The sequence below is a fragment of the Heterocephalus glaber genome, unplaced genomic scaffold (assembly GCF_053883595.1).
Source record: "Heterocephalus glaber isolate CG9 unplaced genomic scaffold, H.glaber_assembly_v1.0 deba00000071, whole genome shotgun sequence".
Lineage (NCBI taxonomy): Eukaryota > Metazoa > Chordata > Mammalia > Rodentia > Bathyergidae > Heterocephalus > Heterocephalus glaber.
In genome coordinates, this window is record NW_028258137.1 from 19,334,743 (window position 1) to 19,352,458 (window position 17,716).

General features: G+C 45.8%; 1 protein-coding gene across 2 annotated transcripts; it reads right to left on the reverse strand.

Moving 5' to 3' along the window:
* Nucleotides 1-6,339: 6,339 nt before the first annotated feature.
* LOC101702623 (cocaine esterase-like) lies at nt 6,340-17,391 on the reverse strand. Of its 2 annotated transcripts, XM_087181857.1 has the most exons (12): nt 17,203-17,388; nt 15,993-16,197; nt 15,370-15,496; nt 14,569-14,702; nt 14,230-14,488; nt 13,718-13,816; nt 13,306-13,446; nt 13,120-13,200; nt 12,756-12,900; nt 11,240-11,377; nt 9,988-10,060; nt 6,340-9,538 (listed from the first exon to the last, which is right to left on the reverse strand). In XM_087181857.1, the coding sequence occupies exons 1-12, from the start codon at nt 17,273-17,275 to the stop codon at nt 9,352-9,354; spliced, it is 1,662 nt and encodes a 553-aa protein (XP_087037983.1). In that variant the 5' UTR covers nt 17,276-17,388; the 3' UTR covers nt 6,340-9,351. The 2 variants fall into 2 exon arrangements, with proteins under 2 accessions (XP_087037983.1, XP_087038010.1); XM_087181884.1 differs by lacking the exon at nt 11,240-11,377 and having other exon boundaries at nt 17,203-17,391.
* Between the last annotated feature and the right edge of the window lie 325 nt (nt 17,392-17,716).

Consider the following 17,716-nt stretch of genomic DNA (forward strand, 5'->3'; position numbering starts at 1 on the left):
TGGAGGTATACAGTTGAAAGGTCACATCTGGTGATGGCCTTCTCATAGGCAAAGTCCTGAGGTAGCACAGGGCATTACACTGAAAGAGACAGGGAGCGCATGTGTTTGTTTATCTCTTTTCTGGTCTTTATCCCTCTTCTCATATGGCAACCAGGGTTCAATAATAGGGTATCCATGTTGGCAACTTAATCTAATCCTGACCATCTCCCAGAGGCCTCACCTCTAAACACCATAGTTAGGATAACTTTCTACTCTCTCAATATCTCACAATGAGGATGAAATTTTAAGACAGGAAGCCTTGAGGGACACACTTAAACCATATCCAAGCCACAGCATGGTAGATGAGTATGTAGACATGCATGTGTATGCATGTCCATCTCATTTCATACTCTTATAATTTGCTTTTTAATAGATTACTTATCTGTGAACATTCTCCTAAGGAGCATGCAGTGCTAAAGTGTGATAAACGCTGAGATGAGGTTCAACAGTTTCTCAAACTTTCCAAAGAAAGGAGCTCTGTAGAGAGAGTGATTTGCCCCTTCAGCAACAAGGAGCTTGAGAGGCAAGGCATCTCATCTCAGGGGCTAAATCACAGTGTCTCTGCAGGGCCAGCAAGGGCAGACTGCCTTCTCTTTTAGCCACCTTGATAATTCTCCCACTATCTCCCTCCTCACCCCATCCCTAGTAGACAAACAGCCCTGCAAACTCTCTTCTCCTTTTCCAGGGACTCTCTGCAGGCTCTCTTTGGTGAAGAGAAAAGAATGTGGGGTTCTTTTTCTTCTGGATTGGTCAATGAGAAAGCTTCAGCAGAGAATGCAGAATGAAGAAGAGAAGATCATCTCTCAGGTTCTGGGGTGATCCTTCTCCTTTGCTGTCTCAACCTCCTTCATCCCAGGCCAACTTTTGGCACTTGAAAGACCACTGTAACCTTTTCTTTTTCTGTATTTGTCAAACATTTATTTCTCACTTTTCTTTAAAACTTCACTATTGCTTTGTTTCTTTCTAAAATGGAAACCAAGGGGTTTTGTTCTTGGGAAGCAGAGAGAGAAGATGTGGAAAGAAAAGATCCCAGGATTTGGAGCCTGGAAAGTAGGATCCCTTTTCCACCACTTCTTTTCTTCAAGATTTGTACATGAACAATGGTAAAGTAAGAGAGGTTTTTTTCCAGATGACCTCTCAGATGACCTTGGGCAATTCAAGGACTCTCTTTGGCTCCAGCTTCCTTATTTGAGAAATGGAGCTAGAAATCATTCCTCCCTGTCCACATCAAAGAAATAGATGACTGATGTATGGAGTAGAAATTGCTAGTCATATGTCGCTTGTTATTATTTTTTGTTTTATTTTTTACATTTGCTGCCATGATCAGTCTTACAGTAAAAACACATTTTAACAAGGTTTTTTTCAAGTTATTTCACTTCCAGTTTCAAGTTAGTAAGTCAAAATGGTAAAAATAGAGGATAAAAGTTATGTCATGAAAATGCTTCTCAGTGGCAGTCCCCTCTCAGAACAGTAGCTCCTTTCAATTAGTTTCTTTGCTTACTTCCAAAAATATTTTCTATCTGTATAAACTTATGCATATATATGTACACATATGTATACATTTATTTTTTTTTAAATTAATCCACTTTTGTGTCTTTTGTTGTTGTTAACCATATAGTAATCATTCCATATTAATACATTTTACTGTATATCATAATTGCGTATGAAAGACATTAAGTTTATTTCAGCGGTTGGCTATTTCCAGTTCTGCTATAACGACCATCCTGTGTTGTCTGTATTTATTTATTTATTTATTTGTTTGTTTGTTTGTTTATTGAGACAGTGTCTCACTGTGCAGTTCATGCTGGCTTTGAACACACTATGTAGCTCAGGCTGGCCTCAAACTCCTGTGATCTTTTTGCCTCAGCCTCCTGAGTGCTGGGATTGCAGGAACGCACCTCCACACCTGGCTGTCCTGTTTGTGTATCTATATCATAAAACTATAGAAGTAGGGTGGGTGGGTGGAAGCTTATGAGCACTTTACATTTTAGTGGAAATTGCCAAATTGTCCTCGGGAGAAATGTCAACAATTTACATTTACATTGATAGAGTGTTTTGACACGCTCTCACCAATACTGTGTATTAATCTCTATTAATTTGAATTTATAATGCTGTCTAATACCTAGTTTAATTGTCTGTTGCTGTGATTTTTGAGTGATCTTGAACATCTGTCTCTTGTATATACTTTAAAGTCATGGATCTGTGGCCTACTTGCACATGCTCTTTTTCTATCTAAGAGAACACACACTGAGAGGGCTGCCCAAATTGGCTCTGCTCCCCAGGGCTTGTCTGGTCTCCCTCCCAGCCCTCTATGTCTCCTGTGTCTCTGGTCTCCATGATTCCAAGCTGCTCCAGCAGGCATGGAAGCCCAGGCCATGTATCTGCACCAGTGCGCCCATCCATTTGTCACAGTGAATTAAGGCTGAGCGCAGACTTCTGTGTTATTGATGACTTTTTTTCTAGGTACCAAAAGCAATTTTATTCCTCTTTACCAAATCCCAGGGAGCTTATGTGAGGCAAGTGCCCTTGAAATGCTACAGTATAGCAAATGCATATGTGAAGGTATGCAATTGGCTATCTAAACACCTAGTGACTGGAGTCTGCATGCATATGTTTTTTGGTTTTTGTTTTTTTTCTTTTGTACCAGGGATCAAACTCGAGTTCTTGTGCTTGCGAGGCAGGCAGTGGAACCACAGAGCTAAATCCCTGGCCTGCATGTATATGTTTGACTGTGGCAATCACAGGAGCCCCAAACCAGGCAGCCTCACTGCGCTGGGCCCTCCAAGATACGTTCACCTGTCTCCAGCTCTAATGTGGACTTGCTGAAAAAGACTGGGCAAGATCCACTCTGTCTCTGGGGCTCAGTTTCATGGCCCAGGGGCCTTCAAACCACAGTGATGATCTATTACCTGTGGGAGGAGAGGGAAGAAATGAGGTTTGGGTAGGGAGAGCCTCTGCCTGCCCAGTACACCCGAGAAAGCCACTTCTGTGCTGATGGGTGGCTCCACAGTAGTGTCCTGCATTGAACAGAGCCTGTTAAACCCTAGTAGTCTTGTTCTGTCCAATCCTGGTCTGGGAGCTGCCCAGAGAGTGGCCTTGGCTCGGCCACTAGGGCTGCATCCCTGAGGTTCTGCAGCTGGAGGCAGCAGCTTCTGGTACTTCTCTTGGTAGACTTCTTGAGATTAGGAACCTATGTGGTGCCACAGCTGGTTTGTTGGGTCATTTCAGCCAGCACTGGGGGGGACACTCTATGTGCCTCCAAAAGCATTGCAGATTTAAAGCCATAATTGCTGTAGGATAAGGCAATATTATAGATTACATACCTCTCTCCCAGTATTACCTATTAAATTCTTAAAATACTTGCTGGAGGTAATCTTCTCTTCCTTACTGTGAAATATTTAAAAGCATATTTCTTCTACTCTATATAGAATCTGTATAATTTGATACTTACCTGGACACAGGATGGGATCAGGTCTAAAGACAATGAGAAAAACTCACATTCTTGGTGTTTATAGGAAAAGGGGCCCACTGTTTTATAAGATTGAAAGCACAGATGTTAAAAGAGGAAAAAGGTACATAGAATTTTCAGTGGCAACTATATTACTCTTGGTCCTTTGAGCAGCAGATATTAAGACTGGATTAGACATGCAAGGATTTAATGAGCCAAAATGTCTGCGGAAGAAAATGTGGAGGGAGTTGGGAAAGGCTAGGAGAGCTGCCAGATTGCCTTGCAAGTCTGATTCCCAAAGGGAGGAGAGGAGGAGGAGGGTTGGGTGGAATTGAAGTATTGTGAGCCTATGGAAGGCTTCAAGGAAATTCTGAGTCAATGTCACATGTCAGAGAAGTCCTGCATCTCTTAGGAATGGACTTGCCTTAGCATTCCCATGGCACCCAGTTAGCAGTAAGGAGCAGCCTGAGGAAGTGTATCTATGGATTGCATCACAGCCTCTGGAGCCCCTGGGCAGTTATGCTTCCAGTTATAAATGGGGGGCTGAAAGGAGCATTATCATGGCTCTGTGTCATCTGACAATACTGTCTATAACTTTGTCCTACGAGTAGTCACCTCACTTTGTTGGGAAACTGAGAGACAATTATGCAAGCCTGTCTTTGAGGAAGAAGTTTCTTGGGATCTATGAGTTCTTGGGATTTTGTCAATAATATACATTTTGAGATAGGCTTGAAGTACCCATCAAAGAGTCCTGTGCCTTCTCTGGCTCTGTTGCTTTGTGGGAATCATAAAGTTATCTCTTTCTTTCGTTTCCCCAGAACCCTAGAGATCCAGCCCCAGACACTATTGGTGCCCCGTATCTCATGTCCCCTTACAAATTCAGCCATAACAGTGGGGACAGTTCTACAAAAGCTCATGGCAGCATCCGGCCGAGAGCATAAAAGTGCAGTTTCTTTCTGCTTTCTACCTTCAGGGCTTTTTTGAGCTGCCAGAGTCTGCTTGGCTCATGGAAAGACTCCTTGGAAATGTCAGGGGATTAATGTCCCACTTAGTGTGATAGAAGACACTATTTCAGGAGGTGGGGGAGTGCCCCTGAGGTCAGTGCTCTATAGACAGAGGATGGTAGTTTGCACAAGAATGCCCCAGATCTTTGCTCCCATCTTTGGAACTCCCTGCCCACTGGAGCACCTTTTGGCAATAGCTGTAACCCCAGTCGAGTACTCTGATTTGGTCTGTTTGCCCTTCCCTGTCTCACTTTCCTTTGCTCCTCATTTCCTGCTCTCAATTACCTATGATCATCTCCAAATAAACTACCTAAACCAAATCCTGGTATCAGGATCTGATTTCAGGGGAACTTGAACAGGGATCACAGGCCTCGAAAACCTGAAAAGTATGGCCTAATAACCTAGGTGGCGTCTCAGACCTTTCTAAAAATTGTGTGCGAAGAGAGGGGAACTTTTCTCTTGATAATTTTTTCTCCATACTTCTGTTAAATGTTGTGGTAGGTTACGGAACTTCATTGAGAAGGCTCTGAAATTGCAATGTTAGTGTGCAGACAGACAAAGGAGAGTTGGGTAAACAACCATGACACCTGGATGACTACCATGCATTAAGATGGTGGTTATACACTACTGATTCCCTGAATCTGACCCGATATTCTAGCTATTTGGTTTTTCTACAACTAGGGCCAGTATGGAGCCTCTTCCTCCTCAATAGACTCCACGTAGAACTCAGTCTGAATATGGGTCTACGGTATTCCTGGATGGTATTGCTCTCAGTAATTGTTCAGTACTTTCAGACCTCTTGCTTGTCTATTTGCTTAGACTTGTGATCGTTCTTAACTCTGAATTTTATCTATGTTTCCTTGGTTCTGTATTTAATAAGTCCAAATATGAATCAATTCCTAAGGCTCACTTTATTTTTGGGCACTGCTGGGGAACAAACCCAGGGAAAATGTTGTACCATTAAGCTGTACTCCTAGTTCCTAAACCTCACTTTTTTTTCCCCTTAAATTCTTTTATTGGTACATTTTAGGTAAACAATACATTTACATCTATCATTTTGTGCTTCTATCTGTACATGATGCCTCTTGGTTCTTATTTTTTCCCCCATTACCGTGTGCCCTACACCCCTCCACCCTCCCCTATTTACACAGACTTTGTTTCCGTTTTTTTTCTTTTCTCCTAATTTTTCCTTTCCCTCCCTTCCTTTCCCCTTCCCCTCCCACCACCCCTACCCCTTTGGACCTTTCTTCCTATTTCAAATTATCAATTATTCATTTTAATCATTTTAATCCTTAGTTACACTTTCAGTTTCTCACACTAGAGAAACTATTCGGTATTTACACGTGTGTCCTATTTATTTCACTTAAAAGTATGGCCTCAATGTGCAACCATTGAGCAATAAATGTCTCTAATTTCTCATTTTTATGGCTGAGTAGTACTCCATTTTATTAAAACACCATATTTTCTTTAATCAGTCTCCAGTTCATGGGCAATTGGGCTGCTCCCAAGTTTTAACTATTACAAACTGTGCTGCTATGAACATGGGTGGACGTATATCACTATGGTATGATTCTTTTAATTCTTTGGGGAAAATCCCCAGCCAGGGAATAGCTGGGTCAAATGGGACTTCCAGTTCTAGTTCTTTGAGGCATCTCCATACTGATTTCCACAGTGGTTGCACCAGTCTACACTCCCACCAGCAGGGTTCCTCTTTCCCCACAGCCCCACCAGCATTTGTTACTGGTTGATTTCTTGATAGCAGCCATTCTTTCTGGGGTGAGGTGGAATCTCAGGGTTGTTTTCATCTGCATCTCTCGAATGACCAGTGATGTTGAACATTTTTTCATATGTTTATTTGCCATTTCTACTTCTACTTCTTTGTGTGATAAATGTCTGTTCATTTCAGATGCCCAGTTTTGGATTGGGTCTTTAAATTTGGGAGGTCTAATTTTTTTAAGTTCTTTATAGATTTGAGATAGTAGACCTTTGTCTGAGGGATCGCTGGTGAAAATGTTTTCCCACATTGTGGGTTGTCTCTTCACACTGCTGGTGATTTCTCTTGCTGTGCAGAAGCTTTTTAATAAGAAGAGATCCCACAATAGGGGCTGGGGATTTAGCTCAGTGGTTCTGGCACCTGCCTTGCAATTGCAAGGTCCCGAGTTCAATCCCCAGTACCAAAAAAACAAAAAAAAAAAAAGAAGAAGAGATCCCACTTGTTGATTGTTTGTGCTAATTCATGGGCAAATGAGGTTTTGTTCATAAAATCTTTTCCTACACCAATGTCTTCAAGAGTTCTACCTAACCTCTCTTCCAGCTGTTTCAGCGTTTCTGTTTCAATATTTAGATCTTTAATCCATTTCGATTTTAGTTTACTGCATGGTGAGAGATATAGGTCTAGTTTTAGTCTTTGGCAAGTTGAAACCCAGTTTTTCCAGCATCAATTATTAAAGACGCTATCTTTCCTCCAGTGAGGGTGTTTGGCTCCTTTGTCAAAGATGAGGTGGCTGAGTGTGTCTGGAGTTGTTTCTGCATCTTTTAATCTGTTCCACTAGTCCTCAGGTCTGTTTCTTTGCCAGTACCATGCTGTTTTTATCACAGCAGCCCTTCCCCTGAAGATAGTGCAGGTTGTGATGGGAGTTGATGGTCCCAGGTGATGATCCCTCCAACTTACCAAGTACAGTGGTCTGGTGTGCCTTTATTGTAGAGATTCTCTTTACTTTTCTACTGAGCTTCAGTTTTCATCAAGGAGCCTGAGAAGCCCTTTTTCTGTTACTAACTTCTGCTCTATCTTGTGGTGCTCAGGACAAGGGCCTTTATAATCTCCTGTGCCTCTGTAGTGTGAGACCAGGTAGCAGAAGAGCCGCCGGAAGGCCAGAGGCGGCCGGGGGGGGGAGTGGAACTGGGCCTTGGAGGCGCCCATGAAGCTAAGAGGAGCACCGGATGCGGGGAGGGCTCCAAGCCGCACCTGGGGTCTCACTGTGGTGTGAGCGGGGCCCGGGATGGAGCTGGGGAGCTTCACGCTGTTTGTCTCACCCGCTTATGGAGATACAGCATTTTAACAACAGGGGAAAAGTATTTGGGTGCAACAAAGAAGCAATATGAACACAATTTGGCACATTTGTACAATGAGATAAAAATACATGACAGGTTTTTAGTGGAGAAGCCACAAAATAGTTTCGGGGGAAAATGAGGTGAAGAGAAAATTGCTCACATGGATGACCAAAAAGGTAGGAGACAGACAGTAAGGAAGATACATGGGGAAGTATCAAAGACAGGGAGCCAGGGCAATGGAATCTTTTCAGGTATACATGTGTGGACCTTCCAATACCACTTCTAAAACAGATCCTACAGAAACCTTTTTGGCAGGTCCACAATCACCATGTAAGTGTGTACTTAACATTGCCCGAAGACACCATGAAAATGACAGTAGACATCAGGAGACGGTCCACTGAGGACCCGCATGGTTCTCCTAAACCACCTGCAACTGACCTAAGCTTCAAAGGCAAGTGGATGTGAACAGTCCTCCCTCTCACAAAAATAGAGCCTGTGACCTCTCTGGACAGAAATACATGAGTGGGTGAGTTGTTTGAAAAGTTTGTGATAGATGACATTTAATACAGGTGAACAGTATGTAGAGACATTTTCAGTAGTTGACAACCTTGGTGGCTATTGGAGAGCTCTAGGAGGTATGGTCTTTCAAACTTGTGCCCCCAAATTCGTAAGTTGAAACCTAATTTCTAATTTGATGATCAAAGAGGTGGAGCCCTTAGGAGGTGATAAGGTCATGAGGGCTATTGTTTGTCCCTTCTACCAAGTGTGTCAGCAATGAGAAGATGCCATCTATGAGCCAGAGAGAAGCCCTCACTACACAGCAAATATGCCAGCACACTGATGCTGGTCTTCTTAGTCTCCTGATTTATAAATATATTTCTGTTGTTTATAAGCTACCCAGATTATGATACTATTTTACAGCAGCCTAAACATGCACAGAGCCTAGGTTCATGTAATATAGGTTTCTGTTGGCTTATATCGATATGATCACAGATGGAATCATTGAGAAGTGAAAAGAATTTTGACACCCAGGTGTGGGTAACATTCTCCAAGGCATCATTTTTACTTCAGCCTAGGGTAGGGGCTGGTAGGACAAAGAGTGGAGGAATGAAGATATAGTATGTCAGGGAAAAGGAGTCCAGATACATGTGGTGGTGAGAAAAATGGGTGTCCAATGGAAGTTGTACATCCACAGCTCTCTGGGTGTCTTAGTTACTTTTCTCATTACTGACACAAAAGTTAAAGGAAGAAAGGTTATTTTGGCTCACAGTTTGCACAAGTTTCAGCCCATAGATGGCCAGCTTCAGGGCAGGGTGGAATGGCAGAAGGGCATCACAGAGAAGAAATAGTTCATGGCAGGCAGAAGGGAAAAACCAGCAAGCCCAGAAGCAGCACCTGACAAGTGACAGCCACAAGCCTTTTTTCTGTCCCTTACATCCTATCCAGGCTACACACCCTTAGGGCAAGTAGCAGTCACACCCAGGATGGGACACCCTTGATCCCAGCATCACACCATGAATCAATTCCAGTAATACACACCTTCCATCCAGTCACCTCTGGAAAGCTCCACCTACGACTGCGTGAGACTTGAAGAGATATCTAGATATAAGCCATAATACTAGGGGATGTAATGAGTGTCTAACAAGAGGGGACACAAGGCAGGCTTGGCAATGAACATTACGCAAAGGATTCTTCATTAGTGAGGACTGAATGAATACATGAAGAGTGGACAAATAGCTCTGTAGGTGTGGATCACCACAGGCAGACCCCACCTGCACTCACACCCACCTCCCTCCTCCACACAGAGTACTACAGCTCTGCATGCTTCTCCTCTGCCCTCCTTAGCTCCTGGATCTTCTGAGGCAGTGTCTCCGTCCAGAACTTTAGCCTGGGGGCCTTCAGGGCACGGCCCACAGTAGGATTGATGTCGAGCTGCAGGTACAGCTCCTCATGATCCAGTGCAGGCCAGTGAGGCAGACCCTGGCCATTGGGGTTCCTGTGAAGATACCCTCCCAACGGGGTGAGAGGTCAGTTTGAGCCCTGGGGAATCCCACCCTCAGTGCCTTGCTTTGCATCAGGACCTATATATAGCAAAGCTGCCAAGTGTTGAAATAAGGAGAGCTTCTCCTGACACAGAGAACAGAGCCATCCCACTAGTGTCCCCTCCATGTGAGACAGGGCTACGGGTCCTGTTTTACCCCTCCCTCTTAGAGGCAGGCTGTGACGGAATCACAGCACTATGGCCCACCATGCAGGTCACTCGGAGGGGATGAGTGACCTGTACTGGCAAGGGCCCTCTCTGTGTCCACACAATTCTTGATCATGCAGTGGAATTAACACGTGACCTAAGGATGCACATGTGCTAATAAAGTTCCCACAGAAAAGTGGCGCGCCTGATGGATTCACACACCCTGTGATGATTGAGGTAGGGAAGCATCATCTCACCCATTTCGTGCAAAATTGGCCCAATATTTCATCATCCTTCTGTTTAGTAGCTCCTCCTCCTCAGTGAAGTGCACTGCAGAGAGAAGGAGAACAAAAGGCCAGGTCTTAGACTGTGGCTCATCCCACTCATCTTGCTGACCATCGATAAAACAATCTCATCACTCAGCTGTAGCCTGATCCTGGACACCAGGCCTAGTCCCTACTTCCCCACTCACCCTAGACCAGGGCCCTCCCCTTCGTTCAGCCTTTCTCATGTCAGCTTCTAGTCGAATGGACCCTGGGCTCAGTACTGGCTCAGAAGTTCCCTCCATCTGTGCAGCAGATGCACAGTACTAACAGACCATAAGTGGCACATGCTTCTTGCTTTCTCTGATTCAGCTTTATTGTTTTATGTCAGGAGTCAGATCGAAACCCTATGTGACTCAAATGGGCATTTCAGATGGTGGACTGGGTGACTCCAGCTCCTCCCCCAGTGGCTGCCTCTGAGGTCTAAGCCCTGGTCTGTGAAGTGGCAGGGCTCTGCTCAGTTACGTGTGGCTCAGGTCAATGTGACCCCAATTAAAATCCTTCCCCCTGAATCATGGCTTCTCACTGACCTGATGGGTAGCTTGCTAATTCCACCCGGTCCCAGTACTTGTTTGTTCTATCCAAGCGAGATAAACAGTGCTTCCTCCCTCACAGCCCTGCCTGGCACCATCATGCCAGGAGTTTGGCAGTATTTGACCAGATGCCTTCAAAGCATACCCTGCTCCCTAGTCCTTCCCATGCTTGTGTTCAATAAACACTGGAGGCGCTTGAAGCCCTTTGTCTTTGCTGTCTAAAGCAGCACTGATTGGTTCCAAGACCCAGCCTTTTCGCTAAGTCTCATTTCCTGTCTTTTTTCTTTAACTACCTTTGTGTTGTCATGGCTCACAAGAGACCAGAACCCACTACAGGGTTCTATGGTGACATCCTCTTTCCCATTCCCTACACATCTGACTCTGGTAATTCATTAAAGAAACAAATACGCCCTTGAGACAGTCCCTCCTGCCCTTTTCACCCATGCTGAACAACATGGTCAGGATGACACCACTGGGTGGAGTGCAAGGGCTTCGATTCTAATCCTAGCACAGGCTCTTGAAGCATAAATTAGTGGACACTGCTCCTGTCCTCTCTCTGGGCCTCAACTTCCTCTTCTGGACTGTGGATGAAGTCACAACTCAGGGAGACAGCCAGAGCCCCATTCCTGCTCCTGGATGTGCAGGAGACTCACCTAGGTTGCCCCACAAGAAGTATCCAAAGACAAAGGGAATCTCATCACCATGGTCTGCCTTTGTGTAGGGTGGCCTGATGTTTTTGAGGAAGTCGGGAGGATGCTGGAATTCATAGAAGTAGACAGTGCCATGGGAACCTGAGGATGTGGACAGCTGTGACTTGGTGACCCCTTACCTGGAGCTCTCCTGCCTCAGCCTTGGGACACAACATCTAAGTCCAAAGTTGGATGGAATCTAAACAGTGTGGTGAGGAGCCCCAGGCTACAGCAGGAACAATGGGAAGGGTCTTGGATAAGTCATGACCTTGGATTTCCCAATTGAGTAGTTTGGGCAACTCTGAGGGTCACTCTCCTCAGTTTCTCCACTTGTATAATGAGAAAGATCTCTGTCTCTTACATCGCGTATGAAAACAATTTTTAGTGTATGTTAGGTAAAGCGACTAGTGGGCTTCAAGTTGGCATATTTGTACATGCATATAACATATGGTGATCGTTCTCCCCCCATTTCCACCTTCTCTCTTTCTTCCTGCTTCCTCTGATTCCCTCTACTTCTCCACTACTAGTGTCCCTTCTTTCATGTCATCTCTCCTTTTCCTCCATGTTTCCCCCATGTAGGAAATATGTGATATGTGACACCCTGTGCATGGCTCATTTCATTGAACATAATGATCTCCGGTCCCATCCATTTTCTGTCAAATGATGTGAGTTCATTCTACTTTGTGGCTGAGTAATATTCTACTGTATAAATGCACTTTCTTTATCCATCCATCTGTGATGGCCGTGTAGGCTATATCACAATAGCTTAGCTATTACGAATTATACTGCAATAAATACGGCTAGGCTGGTATCTCTGTAGTATGCTGACTAATTCTTTCAGAATATACTGAGAGTTGTATACTCTCAAATACCAGTTGAATCAAATGGTATCTCTAGTTTTAGTTTTGGAGGAACCCCTATAATGCTTTCCATAATGGCTACACTAATTTTATTTCCATTAATAGTGAAGAAGGCTTCTTATTTCCCTATATCCTTAATGTTCATTAGCATTTATTGGATTTTGAATTCCTTTTTCTTCCATGCAGCCATCAACCAATCAATTTGATGTAGTTGTTACAGTGTTTCCTATTCTTTTTCATTGGGCTACGGATCTATGTTGCATTACTATCATGCTGTTTCTGTTACTAAGGTTTTGTAGTATATTTTGATATCAGGAATTATGAACTTCCAGAATTACACATTTTTCTTGAGATTTAATGATGAAGATTAACTGAGATGAAGGCCATCAAGTGCCTGGAGCCACAGTCTCAAAAAAGATATAGGACCATAGGCTGAGGATTTAGCTCAGTGGTTTCACTGCCTGCTGCGCAAGCGCAAGGACCCGAGTTTGATCCCTGGTACCACCCTCCCCCACAAAAAAAAGATATAGGACCAGACCTTGAATCTACAGAACTCGCCTGAGACTCACAGCTCTGAGCTACTGCCTAGGCTGTCAGGCCTCAGTTATAGACATACTCACGCTGAAAATGTGCTACTTGGAGTGCAGGAATCACGAATATACAATCCGCCTTCATCTCATGGAACTGGATTTTGAGGGCCTGGGGGTCCTCAATGTCCCCCATGTACTCTTCCATGAACAGGTCACCAAACCCAGCAGGCAACATCTAGCTCGGGCAGATTGTGGAGAGTTAGGTTAGGCAGGTTTCTGAGTGCATGAGGAATCTTAGGGAAGGAAAACAGCTGAGAGGTCATAGACTTGGGAGTGAAAGGGGGTGACCCCACCCACAACCAAATACACAGTTCAGCTTTTGTAGGATGGAATAGCTGCATGGGCACGAACTTGGGGGTGCCATATCCTTGGGGTAGGAACATAGGGGCCTCACCATCTGTGCTGACATGCTCTGCAGAACAGTCCGCAGAGTCTCTCTGTTCATTTCCTTCTGGGTGTCAGCAGAGCCGAAAAACTGGACAGTGGAGGAATGGTATAGAGTTGAGACTGGGTTTGGCCTGTACCTGTGTAACTCCTACAAACCAAATGTGCACCCCAAACTACTGGGACTGGGACTTACTATGGGCAAGGCCCAGCCATACTCATCATTGTTGACCCCAATGATGCTGGGGACAGGTTGAAAGTCAGCAGAGGCCAGCAGCTCCTGGGGGTGCCTAGGAAGAAAGGCCCCATCCACCACAGCAGGGATGATCTCCAAGACCTGAGGAGGCATTCACATCAGGGATCAACATCAGGTCTCAGATATTTTCTAATGCCCAGTGACTTATTTCCAGCCCCCCTTAACTCATCCCAGGATGCTCACATCCACCTAATAAATTCCAAACTTGTCTTAGCAAATCCTTCTGCACATTTCCCATACAGATCTACATGGACAGGGACAGATGCAGATGACTTTCTTTATTAGCCCAGAGTGAAAGGGACTCACTCTCAGACAATATCACCCCCTTCATCCACACCTGAGAGCAGCCAACCTTTGTAATAGCCAAAATCTCCTCTTCACTCTTGCCACGTAAGCATCTCACCATGGCTTCTGAGTCAATCTGCCCACAGCCAGACATGTTGGCCACCATCTGAAATTAGTTCAGGCATGGGCTGGCTCATCCTTCCAGGCAGGAAGAGGATCCAGTTGGATGCAGGTAAACCCCAAATGTCAGCATAAGCTGTACGAATTGCTGCCAGTATGAAATTCTTCTATCATCCCTGTTGCTCTGAAGTCTCAGCCAGATGGGACATTTGTTTCCATGGTTCTACCCACAATGGGAGCCCCTTGAGTTAGCTTTGCTGACCACAGAGCATGCTCTGCCTCTTAGAGGAAGAGTTGTATGGATTGTCACCCTTAAGGACCTCAGCATTCCTTGGAAGGCAACAGTTCCCAAGGCACTTCAACTTCCCTCATTATCCTCATTGAATGGCAGTGCAACAAAGTCTCTGAAGGTGAGGGATGAAAGAGTGGTGCTGGGCAGGGGTAGTTGAGTGCACTCACTGTGTAGATGTTCTCAGATGAGCTAGAGATGATATCAGGCAGCAGGGCCACCCCACTCTCCATGATGGCACCATGGAAGAGTCCTTGAGACATGGGGGACAAGACAAGTGAAGATACGCTTACGCCACCTGCAGACTGCCCAAAAATGGTGACACGGTCAGGGTTGCCTCCAAAGTGAGCAATATTCTCTTGCACCCAGCGTAGGGCAGCCACTTGGTCCAGGAAGCCCCAGTTACCAGTGGCGTGCTGGTCTTCAGTGCTGAGAAATGACAAGGACAGGGATCACAAGCTTATTCTGGCTCTGCTCAGCCTTATTTCCCAGCCCAACTTCAGACATACCTGAAGAACCCCAGGACACCGAGGCGGTACTGGATAGTGACCACCACCACATTCTCAGAAGCTGCCAGTTTAGATCCATCATATGAGGAAGCCGTGCCTAAAATTAGTGCACCACCATGGATCCATACCATCACCTGGGAAATTAAGACAGAGGCCATGTGGATTCTTCCCAGCTAATATACCACCTGGCCTCCTCGTACACTATTCACTGCTTAGACTCTGTATAACTATCACATAGGACTCCAGTAAGATCACATACCTGAGTCATGGCTGACAGACCCAAGTTCAATCATGTAGACCAGGACACTCACTTTGGGGTCAACCCCATGAATCCCAGCCTGGATCTATTACTGTCTGACCCCTGGGCAATGGAGAAAAGGCGGATGGGAGTTTCTGATATTCTCCCAGTAAAGACTACTAAAAATGTTACTTCATTGGCCCAACAGAAAAACCATAGCTAAGCTCTTGGGTGTTTTCAAGAGTTCTGGTCTCTGGTACCAGTAAGGGCTCTAAGACTTCATGCCTAGGAGTCAGTCACCCATCCTGTTTCAGAAGCCCTTCTTGGACTCCATAGCAGAAGGCTTCACAGTAGGGTCCACACTGCAACAGAACCAGACTGACCATGTCCATTCTAATGTCATTCTCCTTCACTTTCATTTGATTTTGTGGTGCCTGGGCTTGAACCTAGAACTTTGTGCTTGATAGGCATATGTCTGTCATCAAGCCACATCTTTAGCCACCTTCTAATCTTGGAGAAGAAATGTCTTCCCAGACCCAAGATGACCATGGCTTGACACTTACAGGCAGGCGAGATTCATCATGCACATGGGCAGGTGTATAGATGTTGAGGTACAGGCAGTCCTCAGCTACAGGGACTGAAGGAGCGGTCATATTAAACATCTTCATTATGTCCGCATCTTGCAGACACCTGGGGGCGATGGCGGACAGTTATTCCAAGCCTTGTCAGAACCAGACCAGGGTACCTGCCCTGTCAGTTGGCCCGGTGACTATAGAGGCTGTAGTCTCCAAGGGGTTTGCACTACTGTCCTCCTAAGAGAGCTGCAGTATCTGCTGCTGGATCAGAGGTTCTTACAAGATTCACAGGTTAATCTGATCTCTTCCAGATACCTCCCCAATGTCATAGAACATGTGGCATAATCCAAAGCTGGAAAGAAATTTGTCTCAGCCCCTCTCTTTGGGACCTCGTGCCAATACCTTTAGGCTTCTAGGGCCCGAGCCAAGAGTCTAACATAGTTCCTCTACCCTCTGCAGCCTAGCATGTTCACAGTGGGAATCCCCCCCACAGAATGCAGAGGAAAATTGGCTGCAGGATTCAGATGGCAGAGCCACTGCAGCCTGACCCTGAGCTCAGGCACCCAACCCTTCTTTAGGGCCTGAATTTCCCCGCTCCCCAGAGAGCTTACATAGCAGGGTAGGAGGTTCCATCCCTCACACCACTCCAGGGCTCAGGGGCCTCAGGGGCTGCAAACCGCAGTGATCCTACAGGTGGCTTGGCAAATGGAATTCCCAGGAAGGTGTGGACTCCCACATCAGTGCCCTTCACGTGGACGAGGCTGCCCCGCACCTGCCCAGTGTTTGTGCTCCGGATGGGGCTGGCAGAGTCCAGGGCTGTGGGCAGAGAAATGCACATGAGAGTGAGGTCTGCCTGATCAGCTGCCTCCCACACTGTGATTATTGCCATCTCCTTGCCATCCTCAGCTCAGCCTTGTCAGGGGCCCTGATTTGAAAACCCTGGCTTCACACACATCCTGGTTGTCACACTCTCTTCTCATAATACCACTGACTGGTCATTAGCAGGTAAGGAAGGAAGTTGAACAGGGTGTTCCCAGGCAGTGAGTTCAGTGGTGACTCCTCCCTAGGGAAGGGTGAGGGAGATCATCAGGTTCCACATTAGGAGCCTTTCGGTGACAGGGTCAGAGTCTCCAAATACACTTTGTACATGGAGCCATACTGGCATCAGCTCCTGATAAGAGTCCAAAGTCTACTTGACTGTGATAGAGCAGACCAATCTACGCCCTTGAAACCAATCTATGCCTTTGCCCCATGTCAGTGACCTGGGGTGAAGAGATTCTCTAGCCTCTCAGTTCAGCTTTGGGATGTGGGGCCCAGGGGCTTCTGTGTCCTTCAAGACCTGCTACCTTGCCTCTGGAGAGTGCTAGGGCATTTTTCTAAGAGAAAGTCACACTCAGAGACAAATGACAAGGAGAAGTTATTGCTACCATTTCTGTTACACCCGAGAGCCAGGGCAGCTATAGCCATAGCCACACACACCCAGGAGGGAAATGTCCTGAATCCCACCCATCTCCAAAGACACAAGGCTTCCCACCTGCCCATGTGTGCTCCTTAGCCATCCTCAGATTGGACTTCTCTTTGGTGTTGGGTGTCCTCAGGCAGTCCTGACCCTGTCTGTGCTTCTGGGGCCCAATTTGGGGGATTGGTTTGGGCTATTTGTGGGCACGCATTTCCCACACTGTCATCTGCCATCTCTACCAGCCTCTCCCTCCCTGGCTCTTCTCTCCCACCTCACTCCCCTCCAACACTGCAGTTTCAAGCTCTGCCTCTGCAGTCTTTGCCAGATGGGACTTCTCCACCTGGCATCTTCGAGAATCTCACCTTGGCCTGGATGTAGAATTAAGAGCCCACAGGTCACAGCCCTCAGCAAGGTGAGAAGCTGGTCCAGTCCCATGGTCAGTTTGGCTGTATTTTGGTGCTGCTGGAGCTGTACTCCCTTTCACCCACAGGAAGCCTGGGATCAGAGTCCTGCCCAGTCAGAGTTAGAACCCAACAGGGAGGAGGTGGGGCATCTGGTGAGTCAGGCAAGGTGGATGCTGTAGGGGAGCAGCACTGATTGGGCAGATATTGCACTGAGTCATTGGCCAGCAGGCAGGACATGGCCATCTGTCTTCAGTCAGCTCTTTTTGAAAAAAATTTTATTAGTATATGTTTGCCATTCATAATGATTGCATTCATCCTGGGGAATTTTTACCTGTACATAACAAATCTTAATTGTCCTTTTTCCATTCTCCTGCTGTCTCTTCAACTTTCCTTCCCCTCCTCAGTATACAAAAGCTTTATTTGCATGGTTTCCTTCCATTCTCTTCTTTATCCCTTTTTCTTCCTTTGTGTC

Excerpts from the sequence above, each read along its gene's own strand:
- LOC101702623 (XM_087181857.1), bottom strand. The coding sequence starts at position 17,275 with ATGGGACTGGACCAGCTTCTCACCTTGCTGAGGGCTGTGACCTGTGGG. Across the intron at positions 16,198-17,202 it reads AATTCTACATCCAGGCCAAG|CCCTGGACTCTGCCAGCCCC; the intron begins GTGAGATTCTCG and ends CTCTGCCCACAG. Across the intron at positions 14,489-14,568 it reads GGTGTCCTGGGGTTCTTCAG|CACTGAAGACCAGCACGCCA; the intron begins GTATGTCTGAAG and ends GTCATTTCTCAG.